This window comes from Crocodylus siamensis, chromosome 8 (assembly GCF_052110815.1).
Source record: "Crocodylus siamensis isolate JL-2025a chromosome 8, ASM5211081v1, whole genome shotgun sequence".
Lineage (NCBI taxonomy): Eukaryota > Metazoa > Chordata > Crocodylia > Crocodylidae > Crocodylus > Crocodylus siamensis.
Window position 1 is genome coordinate 66,974,940 of NC_143402.1, and position 12,817 is coordinate 66,987,756.

The 12,817-nt window shown below is 50.4% G+C and overlaps 1 protein-coding gene across 5 annotated transcripts in view; it reads right to left on the bottom strand.

Annotated features, from left to right (window-relative positions):
• Positions 1-78: 78 nt before the first annotated feature.
• The window catches only part of ITGB4 (integrin subunit beta 4), a 52,719-nt gene continuing 39,980 nt past the window's right edge, over positions 79-12,817 (bottom strand). For 2 of the 5 annotated variants that reach the window (XM_090059130.1, XM_090059131.1), the window contains 10 exons: positions 11,799-11,981; positions 11,484-11,615; positions 9,783-9,953; positions 9,120-9,293; positions 7,251-7,400; positions 6,210-6,398; positions 5,749-5,904; positions 4,806-4,970; positions 3,862-3,978; positions 79-3,220 (listed from right to left, as the gene is read on the bottom strand). In XM_090059130.1, coding sequence (XP_089915256.1) covers positions 3,078-3,220; positions 3,862-3,978; positions 4,806-4,970; positions 5,749-5,904; positions 6,210-6,398; positions 7,251-7,400; positions 9,120-9,293; positions 9,783-9,953; positions 11,484-11,615; positions 11,799-11,981 — 1,580 coding nt within the window. In that variant the 3' untranslated portion in view covers positions 79-3,077. Of the gene's footprint in view, positions 3,221-3,861; positions 3,979-4,805; positions 4,971-5,748; positions 5,905-6,209; positions 6,399-7,250; positions 7,401-9,119; positions 9,294-9,782; positions 9,954-10,832; positions 11,055-11,483; positions 11,616-11,798; positions 11,982-12,817 lie in introns of all 5 variants that reach the window. The other 3 variants (XM_090059134.1, XM_090059132.1, XM_090059133.1) reach the window with 3 other exon arrangements.

The window sequence follows — 12,817 nt, forward strand, 5'->3', positions numbered from 1 at the left end:
CCCCTGTAATGTATCCCTTGGCAAGTGGCACAGGTGCCAGTCTTCACCAGTTGCTTTAAATAAAAAGGGCAGCCAAGCTACAGAGAAATATTTATTAAGTGCAATACAAAGCCATCTGGTCCAGAACACCTGCTGTCAGACTGTTGCCTTGCAGAGAGCTGAATTCAGCTGTATTCTACGCTTGTGTTCTAGCCCAGCATGCCTGTTAGAAGAGGCATACAACCCAGTTTTTAGGGCAAGGCTGCCAGGATCAGGACCAGCCAACATGCTGCATTCTGCTCCAGAACGTGTAACAAGCTCTTTGGTTAAAACTGCTCTCAGGGTCCCCTCTCGAGGTTGTGAATCAAGGTGTAAGGGACATCTGCAGTACAGAACGCAGAAAAAAGGACTAGCATTCAGCTGGAGAAGAACCATGTCAACTGACATTTTCTTACCACTATCCATGCAGGTAAAATAACCCCAGTTATAAAGAAACATGGAAAACAGGAACTGAAAATTAAGGCAGAAGACAGCTGGGTGTTTGTTTGGTAACTTTCTTCCAGGTAGTGGAAAACCATGTCTGGTTTAACTTCTACCAGACGGGGCTTGTGTTTTAAATCAAACTGAAGTAGATCAAACTGCCACCAAAGCTGTAGGGTTGTGCAGGACAACATGAATGTATATGTCAGTCGGGTGCACAGATCTCATTCATACTAAAAATTAATGGACGAATTCCCATTGAAATTGGGAGGACAGAACTGAGCTCTAAAAGTGGCCAGTATTTACAAACTACTCTGGTGCAAAGGAGTGTTTATGGAGTTCATGGATAAACCCCACCTCTCCCAAGAGTTGCCCCATGGGCCTAAAGACAGTTTATGCTTTGGTTGCAGGGGTTTGGCTTAGGAAGGCACAAGCAGCTGAGTTCCAGCCCAATGCTGCTCTGTTAGAGAGCAAGGGGTTGAGCCAACCCGAGCCAGTCCATCGCCCATCTCACTGGAAGACTGGTCCAAAATCTTTTACAACACTGCGTCCTCTTGTCGCCACTTGACAGAAAGCACCACAAGGCTGAGCCTCTTGCCCAAGTCAGGGAAGGGATCGGTAGCACAACCAGGGAGAGAGCCCAGGAACTGGCTTACTCTTTCCGGTGCAGAGCTTGCTCCATCAGACCAAGGCTGCCTCCTGCTCTTGCACAGCCAGTTAACCTCATGTGGTAATTCATAGAGGTTTGGGGGAAGATTTTCAAAAGCACAAACAGAAGTCAGGAACTCAATTCCCTCTTCCTTCGTGCCTTCAAAAATCTCCACCACGTGCACTTAGCACAAGGTCCCTAGTATGTGTCGTCATCGCCACCCCAATTCAGAAGTGTGGATGCTGAGTTCAGGGTGTTGCTGTCAACTGGGATAAAGTGGAGAGTACAAGCCCTATCATTAAGTACCATGCCTTCTGGCCAGAACTACTATTCCATGACTCCAACAAGAGCTGCACCTTAAGAAAAGAGGCGGTATAAAGACCATGTGGTGACAACTAGCAAAGAACCCCTGGAGGATGCTCAGAGGTGCAGCTGCTCCCAGCATTTGATAGCAGCTAGCAGAATTGACCTAGTACACAGGGCTGCATCCTGGCCACCAAGCTCTGGCCAGAAACAGATAAAGTCTGGGAATGGTTGGTCCATAGAAACAAACTGGCTGAGACAGACAAATGCTTCAACTTGAACAGGAAAGAGACACTCCAGTCCCAAAATGGGGATAGACTAAGAGAAGGAGGCTAACAGCTCGCTCTCTCTTCCATCACCTTGTGCTTCTTGGTTGATAATGGAATCTTATATTCCACAAAGGGTGTTTCTGTGGGGTACAAATGCCTTTTGAAAGTCGCATCCTACCTGGTCTAAGCTCCACTTGTGAACGATAGAATCAGCAGGGAATCCTGGTCTTGGGTTTGCAGCAAAAACATTACTTCTGTTGTCTCCTTTCAGAGCATGCCATGGGACCTGAAGCGCTAATCTTCCCTTCCTGGCTGCTCCTGGCTTTTATCCACAGTACACTGGAGCTACACTAAGACTGCTGTTTCTTGCTATGCAGCATGTAGACACATCTGGCTGAGATGCTCCAAGAAGTTGGGCCCCTGTATCATAGGAGTCAGTGCTGAGGGATATAGGGACTGATCTAAAGCTCACTTAAATCACTGGGAGGCTTTCCACAGGGTTTAATGGCCTCTGGATTGGTCCTTTAACTTATCTGCTGAACTTGCTAATGACTCTCAAAAGCCAGAGTCCTCTTCTGTCCTGACCTGTGTAGATCTCATCTACCTAGGTTCCTTTATAAAATAATAAAATACATTTATAAATATATATACTAGGAAAACTGTACAATAGTGTAAGCAACACTGAATTAGAGCATTGCAGGTAATGCTATACAACTCAAGGCTATAATTTGTTATTGCAGTACCGCACATTAGCAGCAAGGGGCTTTACAAAAACAGGTGTGGTGGGAATGAGTAGGTTACCCTCACCTTCTACCTGGCAACACACACTTATAAAAAAACAGAACTTAAAACATTTCTGGACGATCATGAAGTTGTCTTCTCGGGGAGTTGTTTCCCAGGGGTGAAATTAATAGATGAAGCAGTTGGAAAGGTGTGGAAGTCAAAAGTGAGGTGCAGGGTAGAGCAAATGTGGACATTTCAATGCAAACCAAAACCCAGTGCAGCCAAAATTCCAGGAACATCAAAGCTTGTAGGTAACATGCACCCAAAGACCTATATCAGCAGGCAAGGATTATACATTGAACTCCAAAATGGCTGAGCAATGGCCCAGCAGTGAGAAATCACCAATGTCAGAATCCTCAGTAAAGACCCAAGGCCACCCAGGAGAGCTCTGAATGGGCATCAAGACCCCTGCCGCCCCAACTGCTAACTGTGCCGTGCCCTTGACCATAGCAAGCTGCAAAAGAAAGACTGGCTTGACAAGTGCCATGGTAGTTTTATGCCAGGAGAGATGTGGCAGGCTCTCTGGCACAGTCTGGAAGCCGACCAAACAATAGGTCTGCCTGAAAAGTTCTGCAGTCTAAATGGAGACATCCTTTCGGCAGCCTCTCCCCAGCTCAGGCTTCGTAGAACTGCCTCTCCATCTGTTTGGTGAGCGTTCCACTCGACATCATGGTCCTGCTGACAAACTCTTTGGTGACCTGCTGGGTGAGGGTGCTGCTGTTGCTCTCTACCCTCTGGGAGGTCATCAGCATGCCATCTGCAACAAGAGGAGCAGGTCAGCAGTTGGTAGGATAGCCATCAGGGAGATGCAGCCTGGGTTTGGTCCCGGATATATCGTGTCAGACTTTTATGTATGTAGTTGCAGAGTGCATCATGGCTTTAGCTCACGAGTTCTTTTCCTGACTTGTTATACAGGTAATGCCCGTCCCTGTTCTGTATACGGGAAATGCAATCATGGGCCATTTCAGGCCAGCATCCACACAACACCTCTGGGAAGGGGAGGTACAGCAGGAACTGCTGAGCACTACAGGGCCTCAGTGAGGATGAAGTGGGTTTAATTCTGACTCTCAACTCACTCCTAAGATACGGTTGTGGGGCAGGAAGGGGGAAATGAGATAAAAATCCTTAAAATTCTCACCACCTCTTGTTATCCCATTTGATGTTTGCCCACAGAACTGACCAGCTTTGAAGAACCCTCCAAGAGACTTCCCATCCCTCCCTGAGGGGAGATTGGGAAGTATGCAGAGATAGCCCAACAAGACCTGGATATCCAGAGTTGCACTGTAGGCCTTCACTACCTCAGCTTCTTTCCTTGCCACTGGGCCACACCAATGAATGTGACTCTGTCTTCTAATTTGGTCTCTAGTGACCAAGGTGTTGCAGAGAGAAAGCCCTTACCTGTGAAATGCGGATCCAGAGAGGAGTGGGTGAGGCTGGTTTTAGTGCTGTATTCAGTGGGGAAGCTGTACACTTCTTCTCTTGTGTACTGTTGCCCTCCAAACTGTGAGAAGGCTCCTGAAAAGAGCATAGAAAAGTCAACATCGTGAACACCGAGGGAACTGTAAGATCACTATTGAGCCTCTCGTGACTCAACCCTGGGCGATAAATATCAACAGTTCTTCTTTCCGTGCTCGTCCTGTCCAACATTAAAGCAAAAGACAGAAGGTTGTGTTGTAACTGGTCCATTGGAAACCATTAAAGAATGGAAAAAAGAATGAATGAAGAAGACTCATAAGAAAGAAGAGGGCTAAGGACTGCACAAGGTGGTTCCCCAGCCTTTTGAGTATTGTTTGGTCATGCAAAGAAGAAGGCTGGTATTAAACAGCAGCACTAAGTTCTCACATTCTTTCCCCATATTGAGGAAAGAATATACCACCCCTGAGGTAAATGTAACATTACCCTAATTTTTACAGATGGCAACTCTACAGCAGAAGACATTTAGTGAGTTGCCAGGAGACCTAAAAAAGGAATGCTTAGGTCTTGTCCTGAAGTTCCCTGCTCTCACCATTTTTTCCTACAGTTACACCAAGAAAGTGGTACCCAGAAAGGAGCAGAAGATAGTGATCCAGAATTCAAGGGGAAAAAAAAGTGGGGGTGAATGATTATGTAGAAAGGAAGAAACACAAAATGTTAATGCCTATGGAAACATAAAGGAAATGTCAGAGACTGAAAAGAACAGCACACAAAACTCCTGTGGACATGGATGCGAGTTAAGGGAGCACTGGTGATAAAAGATGAATACCCATCTTTATATATATTTTAGCTTTAAATGACAAATCTGTTATTTGATACATTGGATTCATTAATAAAGTTTTAAAAAGGGAAAAAAAAGAAAGCAGTACCTCCATCTTGAGACTCAATGGTGATGATACCCTCTCTTTCTGGTCCAAAGCCTTGTGTGGTCTTAGCTTGCACTTTGAACTTGTATGGGACATTCTCAGTCAGGTAGGGCACTGTCAGGGTGGTTTCTGGGTTGTCCCCCTCCACATAAATGTTCCTGGGTTCTCCTAATCCAGACAGACACACAACAGGTGAGGAGCCTGAGACAGACCACGTGTGGTAGTTCCTCTACACCCATTCCCATCCACTTTTGCTTGCTCTGCTTCTACCCATCTACCCCAAGACCCAGCAGGCTTCCACCATCTTCTTCTCTGCCTGCTTTATTCCATTCTCAACCTGCGCCCTGCCCTTCATTACTAACCCAGGTGCTCTGTTAGAAGAACCACATTTCAATGACCCCTCAGGGTCTCATTCACATCCCACCCAATAGAGCTACTGATGGGCCTAACCCAGAGCAGGAAGCTCTGCTGCTGGAGCAGGTTTAGAGCATTAAAACTGCCATTTACTGGGTCAGCCCATAGGCCCATCTTGCCCAGTGTCCTGTGTCATGCCGTGGCAGAGAGTGGATGCTGAAAGGGAGAGGGAACAGAGAATAACCAGGGTTTTTTTCCATTGTTCCTCTCCTCCTTGCAGCCTCCAGCATTTAAGGTCTAGGAAGCTCTGATTCACAGGCTGTCCCCCTAGCTCCCATGCTCAATAGCTGTTGATGCCCCTTTCCTCCAAGAATGTGTCCAATCCCTTTCTGAATCTGGCGAAACTGTCAGCTTCCACAACAGTTTGTGGCAATGAGCTCCATCCTTAAATTACATGGAGTGTGAAAAAAAGGGTTTGCAGCTCTGGTCTGCTTCTCTCCAGTCCCAGCACAAAGACAGCAATTTGTCATTTCTTTTATGGTTTGTTTCTCCCTGCACGGAGACCTGGGATCACCCCAGAGCAGCAACATACCTCCTCCGTGCAGCATCTCGCAGGTGACCATGTAGCCCAGAATTGCCCCGTTGGGTTTGCGGGGTCGCTCCCAGCTGAGCTGGAGGGAGTCTGGGCTCAGGGCAGTGAACACCAGGGGGCCTGGAGCACTGGGTGTGCTCAGTGTGAATGGTGAACCTGCCAATGCAAGAGCAAGATATTAGTATTGGACAGCAGAGACATGGACCGGGTCATTCAAGCCATGAGTTAGGAAGTCTCTGCCGTCCACCAGGATAGTTCGGAAGCTGGGGCACTGGGAAGCTGCACTCAGGGAGGAGGGAGCAGCAACCAGGAGTTCACAGAGCCCAGACTTCTCCACGGGGGCTTGTGTTTAGGAGCAGGGTGTGACCATGGAGAACACAGCACTCAGGCCAGGTCCTGAGAGCTCACTCCAAGGCAACAGATAGGCCAAACTGGGCAAAACCAGTGCTGTTCCCCCTCACCTGGCACCGGGCTCAGAGGGCTCTGCGGATCCACCTGGGACTCAATGGTGATGACGCCTTCTCTGTCTGGGCCCCAGCCCTCCTCACTCTGGGCCTTCACCTTGAAGATGTAGGATTGGTTGGGCAGCAGGTCCTCTACCACCACCGAATTTTGGCTGGGGTTGGGGATGGTGAGTCTGTATACTTCTCCTGAGGGAAACAAGCAATAGGTCACAAAGGCAAGACTGGAGCTTTTGCTGGGGAACAGCACACTATCCGCATCACATGAAGGTGCGTGCACCAGTTGGGCTGGGTTGAGCAAGGAGGCTTCGTTAACCCCCCATCACAAGGCTTGGCATCATGCCTCCGGCAGTGGTCGGGACCTCAAGCTGACTTTACAAGGCACATAGCCTGGTATAATGCTGCTCTGTGTGTGCCTCTCTGGGAGAAGTCTTCCTTGATCCTGACTGCCTGACCTGTGCACATGACCCCTCCTGTCCTCACTGTGGATGGTCAGATTATCCTACCCCATTTAAAATCCAGCTGTAGCACTGATCTGTGGGTTGCAGGGCAAAGACGGAGCAGCTGGAAGTCTGCTGTGGAGGGTGTTGGTCCAGTTGCTGGACCTACTCCATCCCTGCCGTTCCAAGTCTGTGGTTGGGACTAAACAGGCCCTTCCTCATCTCCTGAGGGAACCCCCCAAGATCCTATGGTTGGAGCTAGAAGTTCATGACTAAACTTTGACTGTAACTAGCAGCGTGGGAAAAGAGCCTGACTTATCATCACCTTCTACCGACACAGCCCAGGGCATGTTGCAGGTATCAGTGATCGTCTCCATCTCACAGAGGGGAAACTCAGGCACACTGCAGTTAAGAGATTTGCGGGGGCCACGCATCTGTGGCAGAGCCGAGATTAGACTCTAGGGACTCTGGTCCCAGTAAAACCAGTGGCACGAGTCCCGTTGGCTTCAGAGGCAGTAGGATCTCTCAAGCCCTTTGCTCAAACATTCTGCTTGCACTGAGCTCCTGCTCCCATCACTACAGCTGAATAGGGCTCACTGACCTCCGTTGAGGAGTTGGTACTGCATGCTGTATCCCTGCACCTCCTTCTCGCACTGCGGCTCCTGCCAGCTGACTTTCAGAGAGGTGGGTCCCAGCGCCGAGAACACCAGGCGGGTGGGTGTGTTGGGGATGCCCGGGGTCACCCTGGATTCTGAGGCAGGGAGGGAAAGTCACAACCTTGGATTCACAGGCAAGAGGATGGAGGGGGAAAGAAACAGACATGCAGGAGAGCGGGATGGTCCTGATGAGTCCAGGGAGAATGCGGCAAAACGTCCTCTCTGCAATCACTGGGGGGAACCTAAGCAGAGCGGCCAAGACCTGGGCTAGCTAGGTCTGAACACCTGTACGAGCAGATGCTGACTCCAATGCATGGCAGCCTCTGGGCTCAGAGCAGCCACAGCCTGACTTAGCCAAGGCTGAAAGCCTCCAGCCATTTCTCTAGCTAGATCTCCACCTCTCGGTGTGAGGTGCTGGGCATGGCCAAATTCACTCACCCTGAAGCACCCTGTCCGGGCTGCTCAGTGCTTCGTGGACATCTTCGGAGTGAATGCAACTCCTGGCCTTCTGGGGAAGGGGTAGTGCACCCTGGGGGGAGAGTTTTGCCCTGACAGGCCTGTGCAGAGAAAGAGCGGGCAGGAGGGTGGGGGTCAGACTAGCCATCTGTGTTGGGTTTTGCTGCTGGTGGGTGGGAGGGCGTCAGAGACAGGGGCATGGTATCAATTGCTGGGTATCGCACAGAATGAGCTGTCCCTACCCATTCATATGCTGTTCACCCACCAGCCATCTCCCTAACCTTTACAGAGGTGTATTTGGTAGCTGGTTGATCTGAGACAAAAAAGAAATGCAAAACTCTAGAACTCTTGGTTCAGAGATGATACCTTTTATTCGACCGACTAAGAAATCGCAAAAAGAAAAAGAAAAAGATATTTTTTTGTGATTTCTTCATTGGTCTAACAACAGGTATCGTCTCTGAACCACGAGTTCTAGATTTCTGCATTTCTAACCTTTATGCATTCTTCTCCCTGGCCGCTACTTCAGTCTCCAGTTAACAATAACCTACTCACATCCTTCCCCATTTTCAAGGGCAGCAAACCTCCTGCTTTGTACCAGGAGTCAGCTTTAACTGCCCTCAGTGCTTACACATCAGAGTGCTTTGCAGTCACTGGCCCCAGAAATGAATTCACCTCCCTGGCACAACTGGTAGGTAGGCAGGGGAGTATGACTATCCCTGTTCTACAGAGGGGGAGGCAGGTATGTGTCTGGGTCACACAACAAGGGAGATGGGGAACCCAGGAGCTCTTGGCTCCCAGCCCCATGCTGAGTCCATTGGACACTGCTTCCTTTGCAAACAGCACCTTCAGAGCCAGGAAAGGCTGACAGGGCTATGAGGCACCACTGCCCCACAACAGCATAAAGACCTCACACTGGTGAGTAGCCCCTACATGCCTGCAGCTGAGCTAGGCTGGTGTATTTCAGAAGGACATTTTGCATTATGCACACATTCTCCCTGATGGTCCTGCAAGGCCTGTGGAGAGAGACACAGAATGGGTTGGCTTGTTAGGAGCCAGGACTTCGGTGGGATGTTGCTGGTGAGTTGAAGAGATCGTTATGAGCGGGGCAAGGGGTGGGGAGGGGAGGGTTTGTGGAGCAGGTTAATCAGCTCAAGTGGGTTTAACAAGATCAGTGGAACCTGCTAATGGAAAGGCAGCGTGAAGGAGGGACAGCCAGGGTCAGGAGGATCAGCACACACGTAAAAGCTGTGGGGAAAACTGCAGCAGACAACTGGCAGGTGGATGAGCTGGTTAAGGGATGCATGACTGAAGGGAGAGGCCCACGAAGACACTGGACAATGCTTTGCTGTTCGAGGTACCTATATACTTGCAAATCCCAGTGGACCCATCAGTCATGATTATAGAGTCCCGAAAGCCAGTGCTGGGGTAGTAACCCTTCACCTTTGCCCTGCTTCTGAAACCTACATCCCGTGGCAGCAAGACCATCCTCCCAGCATCTTCACGTATGGGAGGGAGATTCCTCCCCGGATGGTCTTCAGGATAGCGTGAAACAGAGAGAAAGAGAGAAACACCATTGGAACCATCCAAAGCCAGTGCAGCCCACACGCTGGGGCCTCTGCACAGAGAGGGCTCATGAGGAAAGATGCTGGACAGCCTTAAAGAGCCATTCTCAGCCCTCTCCTCATGGCTAGGTGGACTCAGACACTGCGAGTGGGAGGAATTCACAGGGAGATAGTGTAAAAGGTCTGGTGGTGCCCTGGGGATCAGGTGTTAGATGCATTGCCCCTTCCCAGCATGCTGCGGGGGGTTGGCAGGGTGGATGCAGCCCCCTTTCTGGGGTACACTGGGAGCCAGAGGTGTGTATGTGGCTCCTGTCTAAGGATGCTCTAGGAATCAGAGGAGTGAATGCCTCTCCTTCCCAGTTCCCTCAGAGAGGGCCAGAAGTGCCCCTGACTGCTGGGTGCTCAAGAGAGCTCTGAAAGTGGAAGAGAGGGAGAAGCCACAGTTAACTGAGCACTCACCATATCCTGACACCAGCGTGTTGTAATCTCTGGTCAGTGTTGAGCTCCCCATCACCCTCCTTTCCTGCTGCATGTGCGAGCTCAGCTGGTTGTAGCTGCCAGTGACCATCCGGGTCAGGGTGCCCCCGCTGCCAGGGAAGTTGAAATCCATCCGGCCATTCACCAGGTGCTCTGCAAAAGATGGAAAGCCATCAGTGCCAGGTGGGCAGCTGCCCCTAACATTTTCCAGGAGGCCCTGATGGGTACTCAGCATCCAACTGTGTCCAGTTCTCCAGCTGCTCTACAATGTGACTTGAGGTCTTCAGATCCAGAACAAGGGACAACTACACAACTAGGAGGAAGTGACAGACAGGTAGACACTGTTTTCCCCACACAACATCAGTTACACCTGCAGTGTCCAAGGTAACTCCAAGAGCTCAGCCTTGGGACATGGCTAAGGTCCCACCATGTAGTTCCCATTTAGTCCTAAATCACATCTGTTGTTTGACACAAGCACATGTTTATATTCAGTGTTAATTAAAGAACAACCACAAGAAATGTTCTTTGGAAGGAGGTGGCTCCTATGGTTTCCACACCAGAGTCCATCTCAGCCGGACCTAAAAAGGAAATGTCATTTAAATCACCATCTGAAGAAGCAGCAGAAACCAGCTACCTACTAGAGTCGGTCTCTGGCTAATAATCCAGCAGGTTTGCACTAGGAACTGAGGGATACTTCAGCACTGTCATTAAAGATGAGGCGCAGCCTCTTGGAAGTGATGGTTATTAATAAGTATTGAATGGTTTCTATTTGCTCCTCTCCAAGAATCCAAACCTACAGCAGCAGCGAGCTCCTAGCACTCCATGCCCAAGGTGGGGGTTACCTTGGCACTTCTCATGAGCAGACAGACCATGACACCATTTTGCAAGCAGACTCTATGACACCTGATCACAGCATGACGCCGACACCAGTACGGGCACACAGGGGATGTTAAGGGGCACAACCCAGTTCTGTGCCCTTAGCTCGGAGAAGGACGAGACACTACATTTACTGCAGAGGGGGCCGTCCTTCACCTGCTTGGGGCCGGGGCGTCCCACTCCTTGTCAGGCTGCCGCTGGCCGTGTTGGTGTCCGACAGCTCTGAGGGGGTACTGTCCTCACGGAGGAGACCCTCGGTGTCTGAGGAGAAGCAGATGCTGCCGGAGAGGCGGGGGATCATTTCAGCTGGGAGCTTCCAGGTGATGCGGCGAAGATCCAAGTCCTCCCCCAGCAGCTGCACATATTTCCACCTGGACCCTTTTGGAACAATTTAAGCACTTGCGTTGGCAGGGTCTGGGGGGCAAAGTGAGCAACCCACCACCTTCTGGCTGCTTGCGGCACTCCAGCACAGTCGCCTACAGCAAAAAGCATCTATCAAGGTGACACCCGTGAGCAGCCCATCCGTGAAGAAAACCTCTCATACTGCTGGGGCGATGGGCTATTGCAAAGACTGTGGTAGGTGATGAGACTGGAGAATGGATGGAACATGCCATGACAGATGCTCCGGTGCGTGGGAGACCAGAGCTCCAACCCTGTGTCCATCATGACAGAGAAGGAGCCTTGCTGCCCCGCTGCATGCCGGTGCCTATTGCCAGCACTGCCCATTCAGCTGGTACAACCATCCTCCTCTGCTCAGGAGAGGCTTCCGCATAAACTGCTCTTTGCAGAAAATGCAGCAGGACCTACCAGAGTCATCAGAGATACTGGGACGCTTGCTGCCCGCTGGGGACCGCAGCATGTCGGTGCTGTACATCAGGTAGCTGTCGTAGTCCTCCCCTCCCTCAGCATCGATGATTGGCACATCGGGGATGATGGGAACTGCAAGGGGGAGGCAGAGTGCTGTCAGACATGCTATTTGGGGGGAAGCTGACATTGAGCCCGAGGGAAACCAAAACCCTTCAAGCACCCAGATGCCACAGTGGCAGACACATCTGAGAGGACACTGGACACACAGGAGGGAAAAAAAGAGGGAGGAGAGTGTTTTCAAGTAAAGTGACTCACTGGACATCGGGCGCTTGGGCTGTGTGGCAAGGTTGATGGTAGCCTCTCTCTCAGGCCCCCAGCCAGCCCCGTTCTTGGCCTTCACCATGTAGCGGTATGGCTGGGACTCCCGAAGGTTTTCGATCAGAACCATGCGCTTCTTTGGATCCTCAACCAGCACTTTCTTCATTGGCCCGATGGGTACTGCAAGCAAGTACACACCCCAGTGAGCTCTTTACACGTGCAGACATACACACATCCCATCAGTGAGATCATCTCATGCCACAAGATCACCACATACACATAGGCAGGCATACATCCTGTGAAGTCCATCACACACATGCACACACAGGTGCTCATACACACACACGTGTGCACACATACTCATACTCCCTTCCTTCCATTCCTTCTCTCTCATCCTCCTTCCATTTGACTGTATTGGGCAACTGCTCTTCTGTTTGAAAGAGCTGGCGGCAAGTGGTAAGGAGCCAGCAGGCCTGGGTTTCTGATCCACCTCACATGGTAGCAAATGGTGCTTTCCCTAGTTCATCAGCCTGGCCTGTAATGCTTTTAACACTCCCGTGGAACCGGCATAGGCGAGAGCAGCTTCAAAGGGGCTCAGGACAAAGCTACCGTCCCTTTGGGCTAATATCCCTGAGGACTCTCATACCATCAACAACATGGATTTACCTTCCATTTAACTCTAAGAAATGAACTTGGGGTTTGGGAGAACCAAACTATGGGACAATCAAACTTCACTGCTCTCCTTTAAGTTGTCCTGGGATCTAACTACCTTAGGAAAGTTCCCAAAGTGGGCACTGAAGTGGGCCAACAGCAAGGGTTCCCTGTCCCTAGGCTACTAGGTCACTGTCAATAGAAACCCAACTTTCTAGGACTGCTATGCCGGGCACTGCACCCTGCATTAGAGCCAATGAGGTGTTAAGCACCTCTGGCAACTGCTGACGTGAGATTAAATAAATGGGAGATGAGGGTGTTGAGGACTCACAGGACCAGGCCCTTACTGCTCAACTCCTCTGCGG